Source organism: Phodopus roborovskii, unplaced genomic scaffold, assembly GCF_943737965.1.
Source record: "Phodopus roborovskii unplaced genomic scaffold, PHOROB, whole genome shotgun sequence".
In the NCBI taxonomy this organism is placed as follows: Eukaryota; Metazoa; Chordata; class Mammalia; order Rodentia; family Cricetidae; genus Phodopus; species Phodopus roborovskii.
The window spans coordinates 367,929-388,625 of record NW_026126545.1 but is presented as its reverse complement, the minus strand read 5'-3'; the positions used below and the strand labels follow the sequence as shown (position 1 = coordinate 388,625).

At 40.2% G+C, this 20,697-nt stretch overlaps 1 protein-coding gene across 1 annotated transcript in view; it reads right to left on the bottom strand.

Annotated features, from left to right (window-relative positions):
• Gda (guanine deaminase) overlaps positions 1-20,697 on the bottom strand; it is a 64,990-nt gene that overhangs the window by 26,042 nt on the left and 18,251 nt on the right. Inside the window, exons 2-5 of the mRNA XM_051200161.1 lie at positions 12,062-12,150; positions 6,936-7,107; positions 4,046-4,133; positions 2,117-2,222 (exon numbers count right to left, since the gene is read on the bottom strand). Of these exons, the coding sequence (XP_051056118.1) occupies positions 2,117-2,222; positions 4,046-4,133; positions 6,936-7,107; positions 12,062-12,150 (455 nt within the window). The remainder of the gene's footprint in view (positions 1-2,116; positions 2,223-4,045; positions 4,134-6,935; positions 7,108-12,061; positions 12,151-20,697) is intronic.

Here is a 20,697-nt window from a genome sequence, read left to right as displayed (position 1 = left end):
GGTGCGCATAGATGAGACTCCACTCACCCAGGGCAGTTCTGCTGAGCCTTACAAACTAGCCGGCCTGGGTCCTAGGCCTATCTGTGTGTGAGTCACTGACAGGCCTGCTGTGATGAATGTGGAGGACAGTATCCCTACATTCCTGCAAGCAGATTTCTTGAAGTCCTACCCTGAGATTGACACCAGTGTGTCCAGGGCACCTGCTCTGTATTCAGCATCTGTGGGTGGTGGCTTGAGGACCAGTCACATTAGAGACTTCATGTGGACCTGTTGCATTGTCTCTGCCCATACCATGTTTTGACATTTCTGTCTGCACTTGGTACTCCATCATTTGAGGTATAGATCACCCCTAAATGGGCTGTTCACATTCTCTGGTGAACCCACTCTCTACCTAGTGGCTCTAGAACAAGCCTTGGTCTCTACATTCAGTGTCTCCCTTGGCTGTATGTCACTGTTGGAAGTGTCTAGACCTTTTATTGTAAAGGGGCTATTTCCCACAAGTCCACAGATGTGGAAAAAAGGCATATAAAGAACACAAACTTCCTGCTGTGTGTCTGTGTTTCACCTCCTCATGTAACAATTCTGGAGAGGAGATATCCTAATTCTGTATTTGAATATGTTGTGGTCATTCCCAGGATGCATGAAGATTTTTTTCTCTTTCTATGGCAAGATAAAAGGATAGTTAATGATAGGCGGTTAGAACACATTGATCCAATGTAAAGAACTCTTACAAGTAAAGATGTATGAGCTAAGGGGTTTACTGTGTGAGTCACTGGGCCACTCTGCAGCTTCCATGCCAAAATTTTCTGTTTTGTTTTTAGGCTGTAGTTTAAATTTTGTTTTGTTTTGGGGGTGGAGGTGATGGGATGGGGAGATGAGTGGGATCTGGATGCATTATATAAAAAACTACAAGGAATCAATAAAATGTTTTCTTTTTAAAACACACTGAGTCTCGCATTGGTGTCTTTGCTAAAGAAAATGTCCCTGTTTTGTACTTCTTTTTGCGTCTCTATGCTTTATGCCAGGGAAGCTTATGTATTTTAGCTATTTAAAAAAGCACCTTTGTTTTGGTTTTTTAAAGAGTGTCTTATGTGGCTAAGACTGGCTTAGAACTCACAATCCTTCCTTCTCCATCTCCCACATGCTTGGATTGCAGATGTGTACCACTATGCCTGAGTCATTTTTACTGAAATGTCTTTCACTCATCTATAAATGGAACATTTTCCAAAACCTCTCATATGTTCTCTGCAAGTGAGTCCTCACACTATTATTCTTAAGCATATGCACGAATAAAAACTGCTTGTATATGCCTCCTGCCTCTCACACTAAGTATGACATGAATGAGGTCCTTGTCGTGCTTTAAGAAATTCTACATTTTAAGTCATAGATATTTTTTCATTCTATTAAGCCCTACACTAATAAAATGGTTTGGATGAGTGTCCCACACAGGTCCATGTGCCAAAGCTTGGTCCCCAGATCCATGCTAATGGGAAGTGAGGTATTATAGAAAGTGAAGCCTGCTAGAAGCATGGAGAGGATTTTTAAAATTCTGGCCAGTTTTCTCTCTGATTGTCCTTCCTGGCTTCATAGTAAGCAATGAATCCTATATTCACTCCTGCCTCATCAAAGGCCACTAGATCATGTACTGGGAACTTCTAGAACAATAACCCCAAAGAGACCTTTTCTCTCTTACATTTTTGGTTATGAGCCTAACTTTTAATGGTTGAGTCATCTCTCCAGCCCAAAACCTTTTCTTTTTATAAGTTGATTATCTCTGACATTACATCAGAGAAATGGTAAATGGACTACTCTAATGGCTGTGTTCAAATCACCCAGGCAATGTCAGGCTCCATTTTCTTATCATAAAAATAGACACCTTGTGGAGCTCCCTATGAGGATCAAGAATGGTACACAGGAAAGCTCTGTGAGCTATCTACTGACCACTGTCACATGTTTGAGCACTGTGGACTAACTACATACTGCAACAATCGGAACAGTCTATCACCGTGCTCAGAACCCAACTGGGTCCTAATGGTGTCAGCTTTCCTCTCTGTTTCAAATGCCATCAGAGTAGCAGGTGACTCGTCCATACAAATGAAAGCCCCAGGCATATTACCTCTCTGTCTCCTTGACCGACTCCTCAGTGGTTTCCTTGTATTCAGGAACCATGTCATTCAAGTCCATGCATACTTTGCCCACAAATGCTCGCTGTCCAAATTTATCTGTGAGGCACACAGAGAAAGAATCTGAAGATGTGTTTCTTTTCCAACATGTACTTTTTCTGTGGAATCTAAAAACACTTTCAAATTAAAAATACCCTTTAAAAAAAAAAGGAGACTGTTAAGGATCATCTCTCTGTCTTCACACTGTGACAAAAGCAAAGCCACTAAGTTCAAAGAATAGTAAACGGCTTCTACCCAGTCCCCAGCCCACTCCCAGCCTGCTGGAAAATAATTGAGTATTTTATAATTCTTATTTCCCTTTTGCTTTTGATTATGCATTTTGTCTATATACCAATGTCATCACTACCTTGACACTCATTTTCTCTCATGATACAAGAGGGGAATACCTCAGATCCTAGAAAATACACTCATATCCTCAATATACCAATTTTTTTCTCCCCCCCCCCATTCATTTCTTTCCCATCTGTTACTCTCCTGCCATCACTGGATCTAGTTCCTCTCCTTGCATGTCATGGCCCTTTCTAAATAAAGGGCAGCATATGAAATGTTAAGAACATGGATGCTGGGTGATCAACTTGGATTTGATTCCTTGCCCCTGGGATTACTCCAAGATGGCAGCTGTTGTCTGAGATCTAGACTCTAGTGTCCCAGAGTCCTCTACTCTGCGCAGGATTGTAAGAAATAGACAAAGAACAATGCACAAGGCTCACAGTGCTCAGATGACGTGGCATTGCTCTTCTTGACTATAACAGCATTGATATCGTTATCATTGACTAATGCCTATAGGCTGCTGGCAATGAAGCACCTTCTTCAGATATGGTGCAAGAACTCTCACATCAGTTGAACTACACAGGTGGGACTGTTTACAATGTCTCCTTGCTGTCACAAGTCTTTCAAAAGGCTTTTTTTAATATCTAGTTATCAGAATGATTCCTTAACATACCACACTCTCATCACATCGCTCACCTGGCCTGAAACCTTCTCTTGAGTCTCTGATGCATGCTCAAGCCCCTCTGTGGTCTGCTCCTGCCCATCCTCCTCTCCCTCCTGACCATGCAATGAATCTCCCTCCCCCTGTTTTGTCTTCCATGCAGTTAAAGGCCTCTTTCATGGAATCATTCCAGACAGGCTGTCTTTGCCTCTTCTGAGAACTTTTGCTTCTGTTTTCAGTGTCAGCCATTAGGCCTTTGGTATGAACTACCCTGGAACCCAACAACAGGGTAAATACATCATTAGCCAACAGTGTTTACCAAGTGCCTGCTAACTGTTAGGCACTGTACTGGGTAAGTATGGAATCATCAACCAAAATTCAGTCTCCATTTTTCTTCCCAGCTCTGAGGTTTTAGATATGGGAATATCTTTGAGCTTTAGTTAATCTGTCTCTGCTATGAAAGCATGAGTAGACATCAGAAGGCTATTTACAGCGGAGTGTTTTGTATATTATTTGGTACCTAGCAACAGAATTACAGGTATTAGTAAACTAACACTGTGTTCCTAGCATCTAGTACAATGCCCTGAATCTAGCTAACCACTAAGATCTATCTGTTCATTATAATGCAATAAACTCTTGCCACACCTACATTGATACACATGTGCTTAAAAAAAATCAATATACAAATTTCAGATCTATAAACATCATCCTGTGACCAGAATCCATATAGAAATAATTAAATCCTATAAACAATAAAAGCCCACTTAGGTGTCAAGGCTATCTTCAGACATTCAGATGCAAAGAGTACAAAGTGTAAATGTTCAAATTCTAAATCCAAAGGTACAACTTCGTACTGTGTAGGAACTATTGCCAGGCATGGTCTGGTTGTCTTTGCTTGATGTGCCCATAAATCCTGCTTTCAGCTGCTCACCTGTAATTTCCGCAAGGATCAGGGATGAGTCAGTGTGAATTGTTCCAAAGTAGCAAGCCGTGGTTGTGCCATTCTTTAGTGTTCTCCTCTAAAAATAAATCACAAAAATCCTGAATCGTATGTGCTCAGAAAAGTCACATGGCGCACACAGATGAAAATAGAAGTCTGCTTTTTAATTTTAAAATGTGTTTATTTAAAGGTATGCCATCTTGATGTGGAAGAGACCTAAGTAAATGGCAAAAGTATTTATATTCTAAAAGTGTGAGCTTAAGGAGAAATTGGTACTTTAAATTTCCTGGTTGTGTGTTTCAGAGGTCATAAAGTGTGGTGCCAATTGACTCCTTGTTCCTTGGGACTGTTTGAGGATATTTGGATTTTATTTATCTGTGAGGATACAAATGTGATTTTTCTCTGTATGACAAAGTAAATTTATTCAGCCAGACTTCTGCTTCCACCTGGCAGAAAAAAAAAATGATCATAATGTCTATTTTTTCCTTAACAATGTTTCACTTGCACAATGATAAGTGAGGGCAACAGGGTTAAGAAAAACACAAGACAACGGCATAAGAGAACCCAGAGAAGGACCTGGAAACGTTGAGAAGAGGGTGGACCCATGGGGGTACTAGCAGAATACTGGCTGGAGTAGATGCAGTCATTTCCTCCTCGCTATAGAAGTGACCCACCCACTCCTAACCTTCTCTGTGTAGGGAATCACTCTCTGCAAAAACTGGTGAGTGTGCAAAGGGCACAAATCCCCCAAAAACAAGATGGGAAAGGGTTTAAGAGGAGATCTAGCTCATCTCCAGTGTCCTCGGTCACCCAAGTATGCCACTCCCACAACTCCTGAGGGGGCTGCAGAATCCCTTCCCCAAGAAAATGGTTAGAAGACATACCCTCACACTGACACCAGGGCCTGCTTGCCCCCGGCAAAGTGCATCCTACAATAAGGCTTATCAGTGAGTCCATGCTGAAGCCCGACAGCCTGAGTTCTCATGGGGAAAAGCTTGAACTAGGTGAGAAGCTGTCCTTTCACATTTGACTGGAATGAACTAAAAGCACTAGAAAATTCAGAAATCTATGCAAAGTACAGTCAAAGTGACAAAACAGAGAGAATACAGGGAGGAAAGGAGAGGGGAAGAGGGAGGAGTAGGGGAGGGGGGGACTATGAAGGAGGAAAGCAAACTCTCTTAAGTAGAGGTCAACTGCATCCTATTCTCTGTCAGCATGTGTAGGCCTGCTCATAATCAGAACCATAGAGCATGTCTGGCAAATAAACACTTATAGGCCATTTGAGCTAATTGACTTTAAATACCTACATTTCTGATGAAGAAATATGTATGGACTTTGTCTGAAGGGTATATAATCCAAGTATAAAGGTCTGATATAATGGAACTTTCCTTCTTTTCCTCTCTCTCTCTCTTTCTTCCTTCTTCATTCTCTTCCTCTCTCTTTCCTACCCCTAACCATCTTTACAAATGTATTTTGACAGCATAATATCCATCCACATTAAGCAATGTCAGAATTAATTTTTTAACTTCAGTATAAAGAATAGATGTGCTTTTATTCCAACAAATGGGGCTCTCAAAATCACACTCACGGTGTGAATTTCTTTTCTGACGTCCCTGTCTATATTGTGTGCTAGAAACAGAGCAAAATCTGTGACAGACTCTACCAAAAGAATGCGTTGACTTTGGGTTATTTCTCCATTCCCTCTTTTTCCTTCCCTGCGATTGGATGACTCATTTTCTTTTGTTTCATACTATGCAATTTTAAGCAATTTCAAACCGTTTTTAGAACATTGTGATGTATAAATACATTTTGAAGATAAAGATTTGGTATGTTTAACACAATTCACTAAGAGTGTGCTAGCCAATTCATAACCAGCTGTTAGCCCTTCTCGGTTTGTCTAGTGTCATGTGGATGCAGGCTAAAATGTAAGTAGCACAATTATAAGTGAGCAAGACAACTGAAAGAAGGTAAGCGCTTGCTTCCACTCTTTTAAGGCTGGGCTGATACAAGACAAGGAACTGGCAGGATGGCTTGGCCAGTTTGTGGGGAAGGTGTGTAGCCAGGACCACAGAAGAACACCAGTAAGCGTCCATGGCAGGAGGAGGAGGCCATACGATAATCATTTGCATTTGGCCTTCTTTACTTTCTGAGCGTGCTCTTATTCTTTGTTTTTTAGAGGAGAAAATGGCCTGTTTTCCCAGCCATCAACACACAGTGGACACACCCCGCAGCCACTGATCAGGGACTAACCTGGCTCCTGTGTTCCCACTAATGCTGTCAGTCTTCATATCACTCTCCCACCTGCTCTGCAATGAGGGGCCATCCTGTCTTCCCTCCTTTCAAACCTGCTAAAACTATGTGCTTTCCTCCCGAAAGTAGTTTGAAATTTAATTTTTCCTTGAACAGTAAACTAAAAAGTCAAGACGCTTACCATGTGCTAGGCACTATTTAAAGCACCTCGAAAATATTAACTGCATGGATGATTATAACACTCCTCAAGTGGGTTCTACCATTATCATTATCTCTGAGTTTTACAGATGGGGACAGTGAGTCACGGAGCCTTCTAAAGGTTGCATAGATATTCCATATGGTCCTCAGAACAGCACTATGAATTGCCTGGCGTGTGAAAGAACACACCAGAAGATAAGAGTAAAAGAGTGCTATTGTAGAACCTACTAGACTGAGACCAGGGTCATTACACTCATGTTTTCTCCTCATCACTGTCAGGATGGCAGGCTAGTGGATTATGAAAGGACTTTAAATGAATGTTGCCACAGTCCATCCCAACCTTAACTTTTTTTATGCTTGCAGTTTGGTCCTCGAAATAAATGTTTTCGTCGATGACAAGGCATTACACAGCACCCACACATAGAATACTCACGACAACTCTGGTGTAGACTTCTTCAGCAAGATCAGTGCTCTGGAACTTTAGTTCTGTAGGAAATGTGTACTTGTTCAGCCACTCCAAGAGTGGCAGGTCTACATTGCTTCCAGCAAAGGCATACTGAGGAGCATGGATGTGTGTATCAACAAGGCCTGGCATGAAGAACTCACTGGGAAGTAAGGAGAGAGAAGAAAATCGTTTAAGAACATCTTTAGACAAGGGTTTCATTTATTCTACACATCTACAACTCTAAGTTTCCTTATTTAAAGAGATCAGAAAATAAGAACAAAGTTCTACTAGAAGAGAGAGCCCCTAAGTTGCAATGGATGGAGCTCTAGTTAAGAGATGGCAGAGGGAAGGAACGCACAGAAGCCAAGCTGTTGTAGCAGAAGAGAGAGAGAAGCCATGGCCACATCTTATGCCTCTGTTCTTACAACTGGACAGAGATTAGAAGTGGGGATAGTGTTTTCAAGCTTCAAGAACTGGACTGAGGGACAAGGATACATATCACAGAGGGGGAATAAAGACAGGCTCAGTTAGAAGGCTGCAAGAAATCCTGTCCTTTTCCATGTACTCAAAGGCTGAGCTCTCAACAGAAGCATCAAGAACATGCCTGGACTGCTTTGAGACCCTTGATCTTTGCAAGGAAAGTGTAGAAATCAACTGTTGGTCTGCAGGTGAAGCAATGAGGGGTGTGATGCTGTAACCGCCATCCTTGCTCCAATTCTTTTCTTTCCTTTTTGAGACATGTTTTTGATACACAGCCCACGCTGGCACTGAATTCACGTTTCTGCTGATTTCACCTTCTGAGTGCTGAGATGGCAAGCATGCAGCACTATGCCCAGCTTTCCGTTTGTACTGTTGATCAGCTGAGCCTCCCTAGCCACATTTCTACTTATTTTTACACCAAGGAGCTCTGGATAGATATTTTTAAGTTTTCAGAAGCACTATCCACAGAAGGGAGGAAGGCAAATGCTAGTAGACACGTACAGCTCATCTCAAGAGCTAATTCAGTTCCCCGGGGTAGTCACTGCATCAACTCATCCAAACACATATCTATTAACAGATGATATTTACTCCACTACTTTCACTTAGAACAACTGGAAAATCACCCACAGAACTTGAACTCAATACTTGACACCCCAAGGAAAAACTCTTCGCCAGCAAATGAAATGCATCCATATGTCCAGATGTAAGATGCAGCCATGAGCAGTTTTAAAAATGCTCTGTATTAAAAAGGAACTATAATGTAGTAATGAGGCTATGGTACAAGCAGCTAACACTTACTGAATGTGTACGTGCACTGGAACTGGACACAGTTTCCTCTGAGCAGTATGTCACTTATGTAGGCAGCTTGTTACAGCAGTTACATATATTCATTCTAGATCAGCCTGCCTGAATGAAGACCCACCATTAACCAGCAGTGGGATATGTGTCATGTCATCTAGTCTCTCTCTTATCTTCACTATATGAACAATACGTGTTATGACCATAGAGTTGGGGAAAGTACGTTACTGCATACAAGAATGGACCTCAGCAACTCATGACTTTTGGACGGGGCACCTTGACCCTGGCAGCTCTCCTCTATCACTCTTGTTTGTCATACTCTGTGTGACAAAGAATGGTGACAACGTGTGAGTATATAAAGGTGTCAGGAGGTCTACAGTGTGAAATGTGTCAGTCACTGTTCTCTCTGGATACCTCTGTCCTTGGGGCTCTTGCCTCCTCTACCACCACAGTGAAACAGTTTTGAGTTTACATACAGTTGGGTAATCTTCAGGTGTTTTCCAAACATGTTTAGGAAACTCTGTTAAGACTTGTGGGTAATCTATAGAGAAATAAGGCATCTCTCTGCCTTCAGACACTGTATAATAGCTCAAGATATTAGGGGCATGTGTGTTTCAAAGAGACAGGGAGACAGAGACACAGAGGCTCTTAGTGAATAATTTCACCCCTAAGTGTCTACTCAGGAGAAATAAAGCTTAAGCTTATAAAATTTTTAGTTGTGCAAAACTGTTTGCAGCAGCTTTGTCCATACTATAGCCCCAAATGGGAAACAATTTAAATAACTGTCATGGGAAAATACAGATAGATAAACTGTGTCCCCATGGAATACTATTAAACCAGAAAACGAAAAGCAACTATTCTTACAATATGAATCACTACCAAAACATGATGTTGAAGAGTCAGAGAGATGGCTCAGTGTTTCCTGGGCAAGTATAAGGACCAGAGTTCAAATCTCTAACACTCTCATAAATATCAGGAGAGCACGGTGGCTCAACTTTAATCCCAGACATGGGAAACAGTGTTAAGCCCCGATAGTTGAATCGATAAACTCTAGATTTCATTAAAGGGGCCCTGCCTCCACAAACAAGGTGGGGAATAGGAAGCTCTGACTTCTACATGTGTGCATACATGTGAGCATGCACACTTCCCTGTACAAACACACACAAAGGGGGAAAAACATGATTTAGGATACTCCTGCAACCATGTATGAAGTTTCTGGGAAATATAAGAGGAATAATTTAATATTTTATCAGTCCCTGAAGACAAATGAAATGAGTTGGAGAGATAGCTTGAGCATTCAAGGGTGATCATTCAGAGTACAGAGAACCTGGCTGGAGAATCAGGTTTACAGAGTCTCATGATGTCAGCTTAAGCCAAATGTCAAAGTATGTTGCAACGGAACATTTTCTATTTCTGTAACAAACTACCTAAGGGTAGATACTTTGCTTTTAAAAGAGGTTTATTTGGCTCACACTTTTAAAAATCTATATGCATGATATAGGTAAGAACACACTTTCTTGCATGACAAAACACAGAGAACTATAAAAATAAACAGCTACATACAGAATAAGCCAACTGTATGGGGTAGACTCACTTTAATAGAATACACTCTCACAAGAACTCCCTTACTTTAAAAGACCACCATCAATTGTCTCCAACCACGTTCCATCTCTCAAAAGTCCTGTCACTTTTCAACATCTTTGCACTGGGTCCAACTTCCAGCATACGAAACTTTCAAAGACACACTGAAAACCGTATCTAGTGCCTAGCTTGTGGCCTCTAGGTGTTACTGAAGATGTGGGCTAAGCAGTCACAGAGAGTTAAACACAGGATTCAGGGTTCAGAAGCTGCTCTACAAGCTGATAATGTTAGACATTTCCATAGATATAAACAAAGCTAAATCTTGAGCAGCAGCATTCACATAAGGACAGAGGAAGAGAAGGTGACGATGACTGATAATGGCAGAACTGTTGTCAAGAAGATAGAGGGGTCCCAGGATACAGAGATTATCAGAGAGAATGACAAATGTGGCAGGGAAGTGACCAGTGACAAAAATAATTCTGAAGGCAAGATATATGAAGCCTCAGAGAGACTCTAGAACCTCTAATGCGGTGAACCCAGGGCATTCAACATCAAAGGAATTTACTCAGTGCTAGTTCTGTCCAAGGGTGCTGAGAAGTGAGGAGCCCCAGATGTGGGTGGCAGAGAGAGAACCAGGCATATTTCTTTGTAAAAGTGAGGATGGGAAGAGTACATGAGACTTCATTTTTCTTATGCAAGGGAAACCTGTGCGCGCTATCAGTAGAAAAGAGGCAAGAGCAAATAAGGTGTTTGAGGGTTCACTCTTTAGGAGCCGAAGATGGGCTAGGAAGGACTTACTGCGGCCTGAGCGGCTTTTACCCAATACAGGTTGCACTGGGCCATGACATTAGCAAAGTCCGCACGCTCAAGGGTGAATATGGGGTTTGCTGAGATAAAGATGCAAGAGTGTGTAGTGTGAGAGAAGCAGGTGGAAGCAAGCCTTTAAGTGACCATCTCATTTTGCATACAGCAGGAGGCAGCTGGGGGTTGGTTCCAGGCTTGCAACTTGTCATTGCCCTGGCCAAGGTGAAAAGTCTGTTCGCCATTCAGAAAATGACTTGGAGCTGGATGATAGCTACTAAGAGCCAACTTAGACAGAGCAAAAAGGTGGCCCACTCGCTGCACCAGATGGAGATGAAGTAGATCTCCTCCCATCACTTTTCAACTTTTTCCAACCTATGTTAGTCAGCATAATTGCCTTAAAACTTGAACTTCACATTTTAAACCTGAAATAGTAGTGTGACCTTATTAAAAAAAATCAAGAAAAAAGAGCACTATACAGCCCTCTATACAGTTATCAGAACACCTACCCAACTTTTATATTTCTTTATCTTTATTTAACTTTATCTTTGTACTACTGGGAATTAAACCCAAGGATTTCATGCACAATAAGCATGTCTTTTGTCACTAATCTACATCTGCAGTTTCATGTCCCACCCCACCCACACACTTCTCATTTCCTTTTTGAGGTGTGGTCTCAATGTGTAACCCAAACTAACCTTGAACTTGCAGTTCTCCTGTGAGCCTCCAAGTGCTGGGATTACAGGCATGTGCTGGCACTTTCCACCCTTCCATTTGTGTTCCACTAAATAAATAGCAAACACCAAAAGAAGCCACACAGCCAGAACAGCGGGCTGTAGGCTAAGGCCCATGTCACCCGGTTTGAATATCATCACTACCTAAAGTCACTTTCCAAATTTTAAACAATTTTCAGAATAAAAATGGTGGTGCCACTTTTATTGAATTTGGAAATACAGCCGTCTGAAATTAGGCAAAAATATTTGAGCTTATGGTAAGTGCTTTCATTTGTACAGAAGATGTCAACCAAGTTGTGGAGCTGGCCCACCACAGAAAACACATCTTATACGGATTCTAAAGACCATAAAAATATCAACTCAAATGCATTCTGGACATAGGTCTTCCCTAAGCATGCCATCAGAATGGTTGTTTCTCAGACTCTGTTCCTTGGTTTCCCTGTTTTGTCCCTACTCTCCCACATGCTTATATGGGGCTAAAGACTTGTCAAGGTTTTAATACTGCACACAAAATACCCAACAGATGTTTAAGAAAGGAATGACAGCTCTCTCTGGTCCTCAAAGTTTCCGTCCTTTAGACTGCTTTCCTCTCACCCATCTTCCCTACTGATGGCCAATTGTTTAATTAGAAAGCCTCCTCTGTCTCTCAGTGCACACTTCTCATCACTTGAACGTTGGTACTAGCTCCCAACAAAATGGAAGATGTTGGCAGAGACTTACTGGTGGCTCAGCTCTCTGATCTCACATGGTTTGAAGCACCACTCTTTGGCCAGTTTTTCCTGCTGAGATGATTCTTCTAAAAACACTATCTTTAAGAGAAAAAAAAAAGAATTGGATATTACTAAACTGTAACCACTTGTTGACACTAAACACACAAATATTTTCAAAGGAGTCTGTTGTGATGCTGAGATAATATTAAAAGATATTTGGTACAAAATGGGATTGAGTTTGAAAGCAATAATAATAATAATAATAATAATAATAATAATAATAATGTTGCATTTGATCATCCATAAAAGTAAAGTGTATACAACTTCTCCTGCAAAAATGTAAACCTGAGACTTCCAAGATGTTCTTCTGTAGATTCACACTAATGGGGACAAGGAGCATCATTTCTTCTTCATTAATGTGACTAAAGAAAATGCAGTTATGTAAAACCACCCAACTTCAACTTAATGAGATTGCTGTTTAGCGTGTTATGGGAAACACTAACTCTCATTTTACAAGGCTACTGTGGAGACTAAATATGACAATTCTGGTGGTGAAATTAGCATATGCCTGGAACACAGTAAATGACCAAGTGTACGGTGGCTGTTTTCTCTACAAGTAAGACAGGAAGTCTTGAGGTTAGAATGCAGGAAATAGCCCCTGTCAGTTTGGTTTCTTTGCTTATTTTGTTTTGTTGTAATAAGGCGTGACATGATAGGCAAGAGCTCTACCGCTGAGTCAGATCTCAAAGCGCTTCCTGTTTTCATTTTAGATGCAATATTATGAGAAAAAAAAAGTGTTTCAGTAAAAATTAAAATCTGAAAAACTGCTAGAAAATTAAAAATTGTCCACCCAGTGAAGTGAGAATTAAGGTGATGTATCTCAAGAAAAAATAATTGTGTAACTGAGAAGAAAACATTGGTTTCTTTGTTCATTAAAGACCTGGCTTAAAATTGGGATGCTGATCAGAAGTAATCCCTAAATTAAAATAATTAGATGATTATAAAGATTATACCTGAATCAATGAACATTTAAAAATGAGGAATCAACGCTCACCAGAGCTTATAGCTAAAAAGCCATAGAATTTGAACTTAGCAATTCTTTTTCAGAAGTGATCTATTATAAACATCAGAAACAAGTAGTATAACACTTCAATAAATGTAATTGAAATATATTAGGAATGAATGTTTCTGAGCAAAATAAAAACGGACAGTTTATTCTGGAGAGATGTAAACACAATGGGGAAACAGAGGCCATTTTGCCACCCCTGTGGAAAGCTCTTGATCAACAGTAGTGATAAACACGCCCTTGACAGATGCAAATCCTCATGAGATAACATATAACATAATACATAACCCCTATAGCTGACACCTTGCCATATTTCTCCAGTACTATGGCATTTGCTGTCAACAGAACCACCTGAACGGCAAATGATCTAATTGCTTATCACCTAATAGAACATTAAAAATAACTGACATTAATACATACTTTAAATAAAATATAATTTAAAAGTGCAAAGAACTGATCAACGTTTCTATAATAAAACTGTTCCTACCCACATTCTTTTGACTTACATGAAAATGGTTTCCAACACTGATATTTATGAAAATGGATAATAAGAAAAATTATGCTGCTCTATTTCATGCCCATAACCAGAAATATTCACTGACCCATTATGCAATTGTAGGAAATAGCTTTCTACTTACATAAAACAAATTACCTTTCAATATATGTATGTAATAGACATTTTTAAACTTCCTCATGTTCCTGGGAAATTTTAAATGTTTCAATTTTTTCAACAAATGACATAGCAACAAATGTTCAATAAGACTTCCAAGAAGAAAATATACTACATTAAATTAAAACTTTCTAAGGGATTAGACCAAGATTCATAACTCAGTAGGGAAAGGGGGACTACGTGGCATTTCAGACCATTTAAAAGGAGAAAGTTCATATTTGGGTCTCATTATGTTACCTGGACAGGTCCAAAATTGCTATGTTGATTAGGCTGGCCTTGAACTCATGGAGACCTACCTGCCTCTGCCTTCCATGTGCTGAGATTAAAGGCACATGTTGCCATACTGACACTTCCCCTGTCCAGAACATTTTAAAGGTTACTATCATGATTTAATTTGAAGAAGTACATATTCTAAAATTTCTAGAAATAATGGGCTTTGTACATATTTACATTCAGCAAGTCATATATAACACCAGCTTTAAAAGTTTGGAAACTTTATGCTAGTCTTTAAAATTCTTTTAGGAAGATTTGAGGTTTCCTTTTGAGCATGAAGAGTATTTCTCCAGACAACTCATAGTATAGGCATTCACAACACTGATTCTATATCTACCCTCTCTCCAAAAATCTCACTCCATCTATCCTCAAAGTGAAAGACTATAACTCAAGGTTAGAAAGGACTAGATACAACTAAAAATAATAATGACTAAAGTAATGAAGACATATTTACTGAATGGAAAATTATCCTTTATATAATATTAAAGTATCTTTTTAAAAATCCAGGTTACAGATTCCCTGAATGTGGTGTTAGTTAGGAGGACTGGGCAGTCTATGGGGCCTCTGGTAGTGGATCAGTATTTATCCCTAGTATACGAATGGACTTTGGGAGCCCATTCCACATAGAGGGATACTCCCTCAGCCAAGATATATGGGGGAGGGCCTGGGCCCATTCCAAGACTCACCATGGAAAGCCTCACCCCACCCTACCTGGGGAACAGAAAGAGGATGGGATGGGGATTGACAGGGGAAACAGGGAAGATTGGGAGGGCACAGGAACTGAGATTGATACGTAAAACAAGCTTTTTCAAATTTAAATTAAAAATTATTTTTTAAAATGTTCAGGTTATTAGATACCATGCATGTATAATGATTGTTGATAATAATATGCTATGGGTACAGGGATGGGTGCATACATGAACACATATGCTGAAGGGATTATATTTGTATTAATAGTAGTTATCTATAAAAAAATAGATTTCTCATCTTAAAGAAAATTCTACTTATGATGCCTAGGAAAATTAAAACACAAACCCCTGATACTAAAGTCTATTCTCCAGATGTAAAGCCTGTGGCTGGGGGTTTAAAATACACCAGACAGGTGAGGGTTAAAATGGACATGGAGAAGGAGAAACACGCTGAGGCCTCAGTGTTTCCCCCACTACATCAGAGGGAGAAAAAGCGGTGTGGGCAGAAAGGGTCTTGAATAAATTTCAGAATCTGCCAGTGATAGAAAGCACTTGGAAAAGAAAGAAAGGAAAGAAGATGGAAGGAAGGGAGGAAGCAATTGGCACTAGATAAGTATCCAAGGTAGATGACAAGAGATGGAAGGGGTAATGACAGGAACAAGTAAGGAAGTAAAAATCAACAGACAAAGGCCTACTGTCAGTGTCACTGGAGGATTAGGTTGGGGAACTTTAATTCATAAGCCAAGTGTTTCATTTTTTTCCTTTCTCTTCTTCATGTAATTGTTCATCCAATACTGTCTGTGACCTCTTGTTAAATAGCATCATCACAAGGATTGCGAGCAATTGATTCATAGTAAATATAACATATGACATTTGATAGGGACTGTTATAATGGGAAATGAATGTTGAATGGACTAAAGGTTATATGTGATGGTCTTTCAGAGATGCTAATTAAGTATGGATTTTTTTTTTCCAAGAAGGTTGGGGTAAGTAACTAGAATATTCTAGGAGCATCAGAAATTTAACGTGGGATGTGTTCAGTGTGTTTAGAAACACCAGACATACCGGTAGAGACCCAGCAGAGGCACTAGAAAAGACTGAAGGAATCTAAAGCAAAAATAATTAGGAGTTGTAAGCCATGTTCAGCCTTCAGATTCATTTTTAGGAAATCTCTAAAAATCTTGTGGGAAAAGGCCATTGTTATATTCTTCATGGTTAAATGGCCTCCTCACCCCTAGTCAGTCTGGATTCATTATGCCATTCACTTGCTTGCTCACTCAAGTGCCTGGAATGGCACTCGGGCCTTCCTCCTTACAGTCCATGGTCTCTATCTAAACAAGCTGTCAGTCACATACACAAATCATTAAAAACAAGGTTTCCTAAAACCATAGAGAGTTCCAGGTGGCAGGGGCTTTCTCAGCCAAACCCTTAGTTTTCCAAACAAGTAACTGAAGTTCCTTCTGCTAGGCAAACAAGCCCAAGTGCCTCTACCCTGAAGTGCGGGATGTTTAGGATGAGCAGAATGATAATGTCAGAAATACTAAAGTCAAAGGCAGATGATGGCTATCAGCATATGACACAAGTCTCTGCGAGATACAGGCTTCAACACCAGATGGAAAGTTTGAACAAAGTGCTTGTTGCCATGGAGTAGAGTAAACTTCTGGACAATTGTGAAACAGCTCAGCTACACAGCAAAGGGGGGTAGATATGATCTGTACTTGTCATGCAGACCTACTCAGGTCGCTGTGATAGAAGACCAGTGCAAACACATTCACTTCAGAGATTTCTAAGGCCCCTGGCAGAGACACACCTTGGTAAGTTAGCACAATTCACATCAAACTGATTCATGGAAAAAAATAAGATTGGTCTGACAAACAAAAGTCAACCTATTGTGAGGTTAAACCTAGAGTGAGGTTAAAGTTGCCAAAAGGCACCAAAGAATACCACGAAGGGCTTAGATTTTCTGATCCAATATTCTTTTTGTGAATAAGAGAGCAGAACAGGCTGAGTATTTGCTCTGCCTAGAGGTTTTTCCAGTTGATTGCTTGTCTGGCCATATAAACCAGAAATGATAAAAAAAAATTTCCCCACACATCTCTGGGAGAAGCCTCCTTCCCCACCAGATGCCAGGCCAGCTCTCTGAACCCAAGGTAAGAGTGCCCACAACCCTGACTGCGCCAACCACCTCTCTTCTCCTTGTCACCACATCCCAGCCCACACCTCTGGCAGAAGACTCCCACCTCACCAGAAGCCAGGCTAGCATGTTGAACCCCTGGCCAGAGGACTCTGGCCAGATTAGAGGCCACACACATCGCCAGAAGTCAGTCCCAAATTTTGCAGCTACCCCTGCTGGACCAGAGGCCATCCAGACCATCAAAAGTACAGTGCCAGACTTGGGCAGAGACCCTCTAATCAAATGGTATGTCTTTCTATAACTTACTCTCAGCTCAGAGAAGCATAACTTGTGTGGATGTGTACATCTCTCTAGAGTTGTGGTTCTCAGCTTGGGAATCAAACCCCCACAGGGGTACACGGCATTATTTACAATGATTCATAACAGTAGAAAAATTACAGTTATGATGTATCAGTGAAAATAATTTTATGGTTGGGGGAGTCACCACAACATGAAGAACTGTATTGAAGGGTCCCAGTATTAGGAAGGTTTGAGAACCACTGCTCTAGAGATAGTAGGGGAAATATAAAATAAAGTTGGTAAAATGTTAACCCTCAGAAAACATAGGAGAGCTATTTGTACTATTCTTACTACTTTTTACAAATTCACAGTAGTTTAAGAATTTTTTTTACTTTAAAATTAAACAGTATGCTACACAGAAATATAAAGTGAATATGTAAAGATAAATAATGGCATTACAGGAACAAACATAGGATACAAGTGATTAGGGTAACGGAGGTGGGAAGGTACACTGGGAGAACCTCAGACACAGGAGAGCAGCTTCCATCTTTAGTCATTGCACCTAACATCCTTCTATTAATGGAAAAAAATACTTTAGAAAAAAATCAAATAAGCTGGGCAGTGGTGGTGCACTCCTGTAATGCCAGCACTAGAGAGTCAGAGGCAGGTGGATCTCTGTAAGTTCAAGGCCAGCCTGGTCTATAGAGCAAATTCCAGGACAGGCAAAGCTATAGAGAGAAACCCTGACTTGAAAAACTAAACAAAAAGGAAAGAAATAAAAACCAAATAGATTTACTAATATTATAAATTTATGAGCACAAGCAAATTCTCTATATTTGATATACTATTTTCTCTTTTAAAAAATCTCAGGATCTGTTTCTTATTATATGCACACATTGATCCACCTGTGCAATACCCATATGCCCATATGACCAAAAAGGAAAAAAAACACATGTGGGGTATGCACAACCAGGAAGCAAAGTAGCAGACAAGGTCCAACATTTACGACATCCTGGCACAGCCATCTAAAGTCAGGTCATGCTCTGCCCTTTGGCTTTCCAAGCTGGCAGGACTATGCTGCATACTCAGATGCACTTAACATATTGCAAGCTGCTTTGACATACGAAACGTTACTACCCTAATTTTTGGTTTCCTACATTTGGAATCCCTTGACACCTTAACCAACTATGGAAAAAGGAAACTCCTCAGATAGCAACAAATTAGCACCGAGCACTGAGCAAAATTCACCACAAATGTCAGTTAAATGATACATTTGAATCCTGAGATCATTAAACAAGGGAATAAATCCAGCAGCTGCCTCCCGCACACATCCCCCCAAAAAAAAATCTTCAGAGACTGTATTCAGCAAGTTGCAGCTGAGAGTGAGCTAGGAAAAGCACTGAGTCTGTCAATTTGAAAACTAAATGGTGACATATACTGACCACAACAGTAGACCACACCAGACACAAAGACCTTGGTAGGAAATTGGGGCTTGGACAAAAGATCCCCTTATATGACTGCTCTTATGGTCATTTTTTTTTTAAGACATAAAATTTGCCTTACAGCTCCTTTATAGTTTGAATTGCATGCCCTCTTTCCACATCTTATGTGGAAGCTCTAAACATGACACCTTGTTTAACAATAAGGTATTTACAATGATAATCAAGTTAAAATAAGGTCATTGGGGTGAACCTTGTTTTAATGTGAATGGTGTCCTTTTGGATCCAGAGATATGTGGAGACAAGATAATGTGGAGGACACTGAGAAACCAGCCTTCTCCAAGCAAGGAGAAAGCTCAGAGCACACCCTTGCTGTGTGTCCTCAGAAGGAATGACAGTAGCTGCTGACTGTCCCCCACCCCCGAACTTTGACTTCCAAGGCAGCAATAGCTTTCTGTTATATAAGCCACTCCTTGCGTGGTACTTTGTCACAGCTGCCTTGAAACTAGTACAGACCCTACAGGAAGGTAAGTTCTATACCAGCCTAATCTAACAACTCAGCAAAGGTCAAGTATGTGGAAATTCCTTTTTACTTCCCTGTAGAGACATTATTTGAGAGTTTGGGGAGGTAAAAATCATACTGAATTGACATCAGAATGGACCTTCTCTTCTCTACTGGCTCTGTTAACACAAAAAAAATCCCTCAAACTTTGTATTTACTATTTATTAAAATATGATAATAATCCACCACTTCCAGCTAGACATTGTCACTTTCTACTCATAGGACTATTGGGTGAGGTGAAGAAATTATGGTCATAAATTCCTGCAAGGCTCTAGGAGCATATACCATACCATGTTCCTGAGAATGGCTTCAATATAAAAGGAGATGTATTTGGGAAGGGGCAGTTTGTTCCATAAATAGCACAATCCAGCCTTTAGGACAGCTAGAAGCTAAGTCTAAACAGGATTAAATAAAATCCTACTTTGACATTTTATAAAACACAGATGTATAGGGTAAATGATATAAGAAACTTGCTAAGATCAAGGACCTTGAACTTGGGACTGGGGAGATAGCTCAGTAAAGTGTTTGCAAGACCTGAATTCAATTCCCTAAAGCCAGGAGTTGTTGCAGAAACTTATAACTCCAATACTGGGGAGACAGAGGCAGGTAGATCTGTGAGGCTCTCTGGCTAGATAATATAACCAACTTCATGAGGGACAGGCCAGAGGAGGGACCTGCTTAAAAAAAAAAAAAAAAAAGGTAGACAGTACCTAAGGAACAATACCTAAAATGATTAATGAAAGGAATTTGCAGAGATCTGTTTTGGAGATACTTTATAGCTATCTCAGAAATAGCTCGAGAAATATTGATAATCACAGGACATTATGTTGTAAGGTCACCTGATATGGTCTTCCAAAGAAGGGTGACAATTTGCTAGAGCTATGAAAAGATGCTGGGTCTGTAAATTACTCAGCAAGAAGATCGTAGTGAGCACTATTCAAGCCACTTGTGGTTTGTTTCTACAAATAAAATTTAATTTTCTATGCTTCAAATATTTTACCTTATAGTGTACCAAATAAAAACCAGTTTAACATTTTTGCAGCAGTTTGAAATAAATTGTGTGTGCATGTATTTGTGCATGTGTGTGCCTACTTCTGTGTGTGTGTCTGTCTGTCTGTCTTTCCCTTCCATTTAATAGATTCAAACCACAATTTCCAAAACCAGCTCCTATTGATAAAAGACCAATGATTATTCAGTGGTGTTCTGTGGAGGAATCTGTAATTAATTCCTCCCACTCTGCCTTCACCCTGCATTCAAATCTTCTACAAAAGATTAAACCAGACCTCACAAACAGAATCTAAAATTCCTTCCAGTAGGAGAGACATCTTCAACAGGTTCATCTTCCAGTTGTCCAAAGTCACTGAAACAAGGGCTGGGTTCCTTTCCACTACATGTTAAAGTGACATTTCAGTCAGTATGGCACCCTCTACCTAACTTAGACTTAGAAGTCCACCACAGGCTAGGAGTTTGGAGAGATGCCTCAGCAGTTCTGAGCAAACACATGCTGCTCTTCCAGAAGACCCAAGTTCAATTC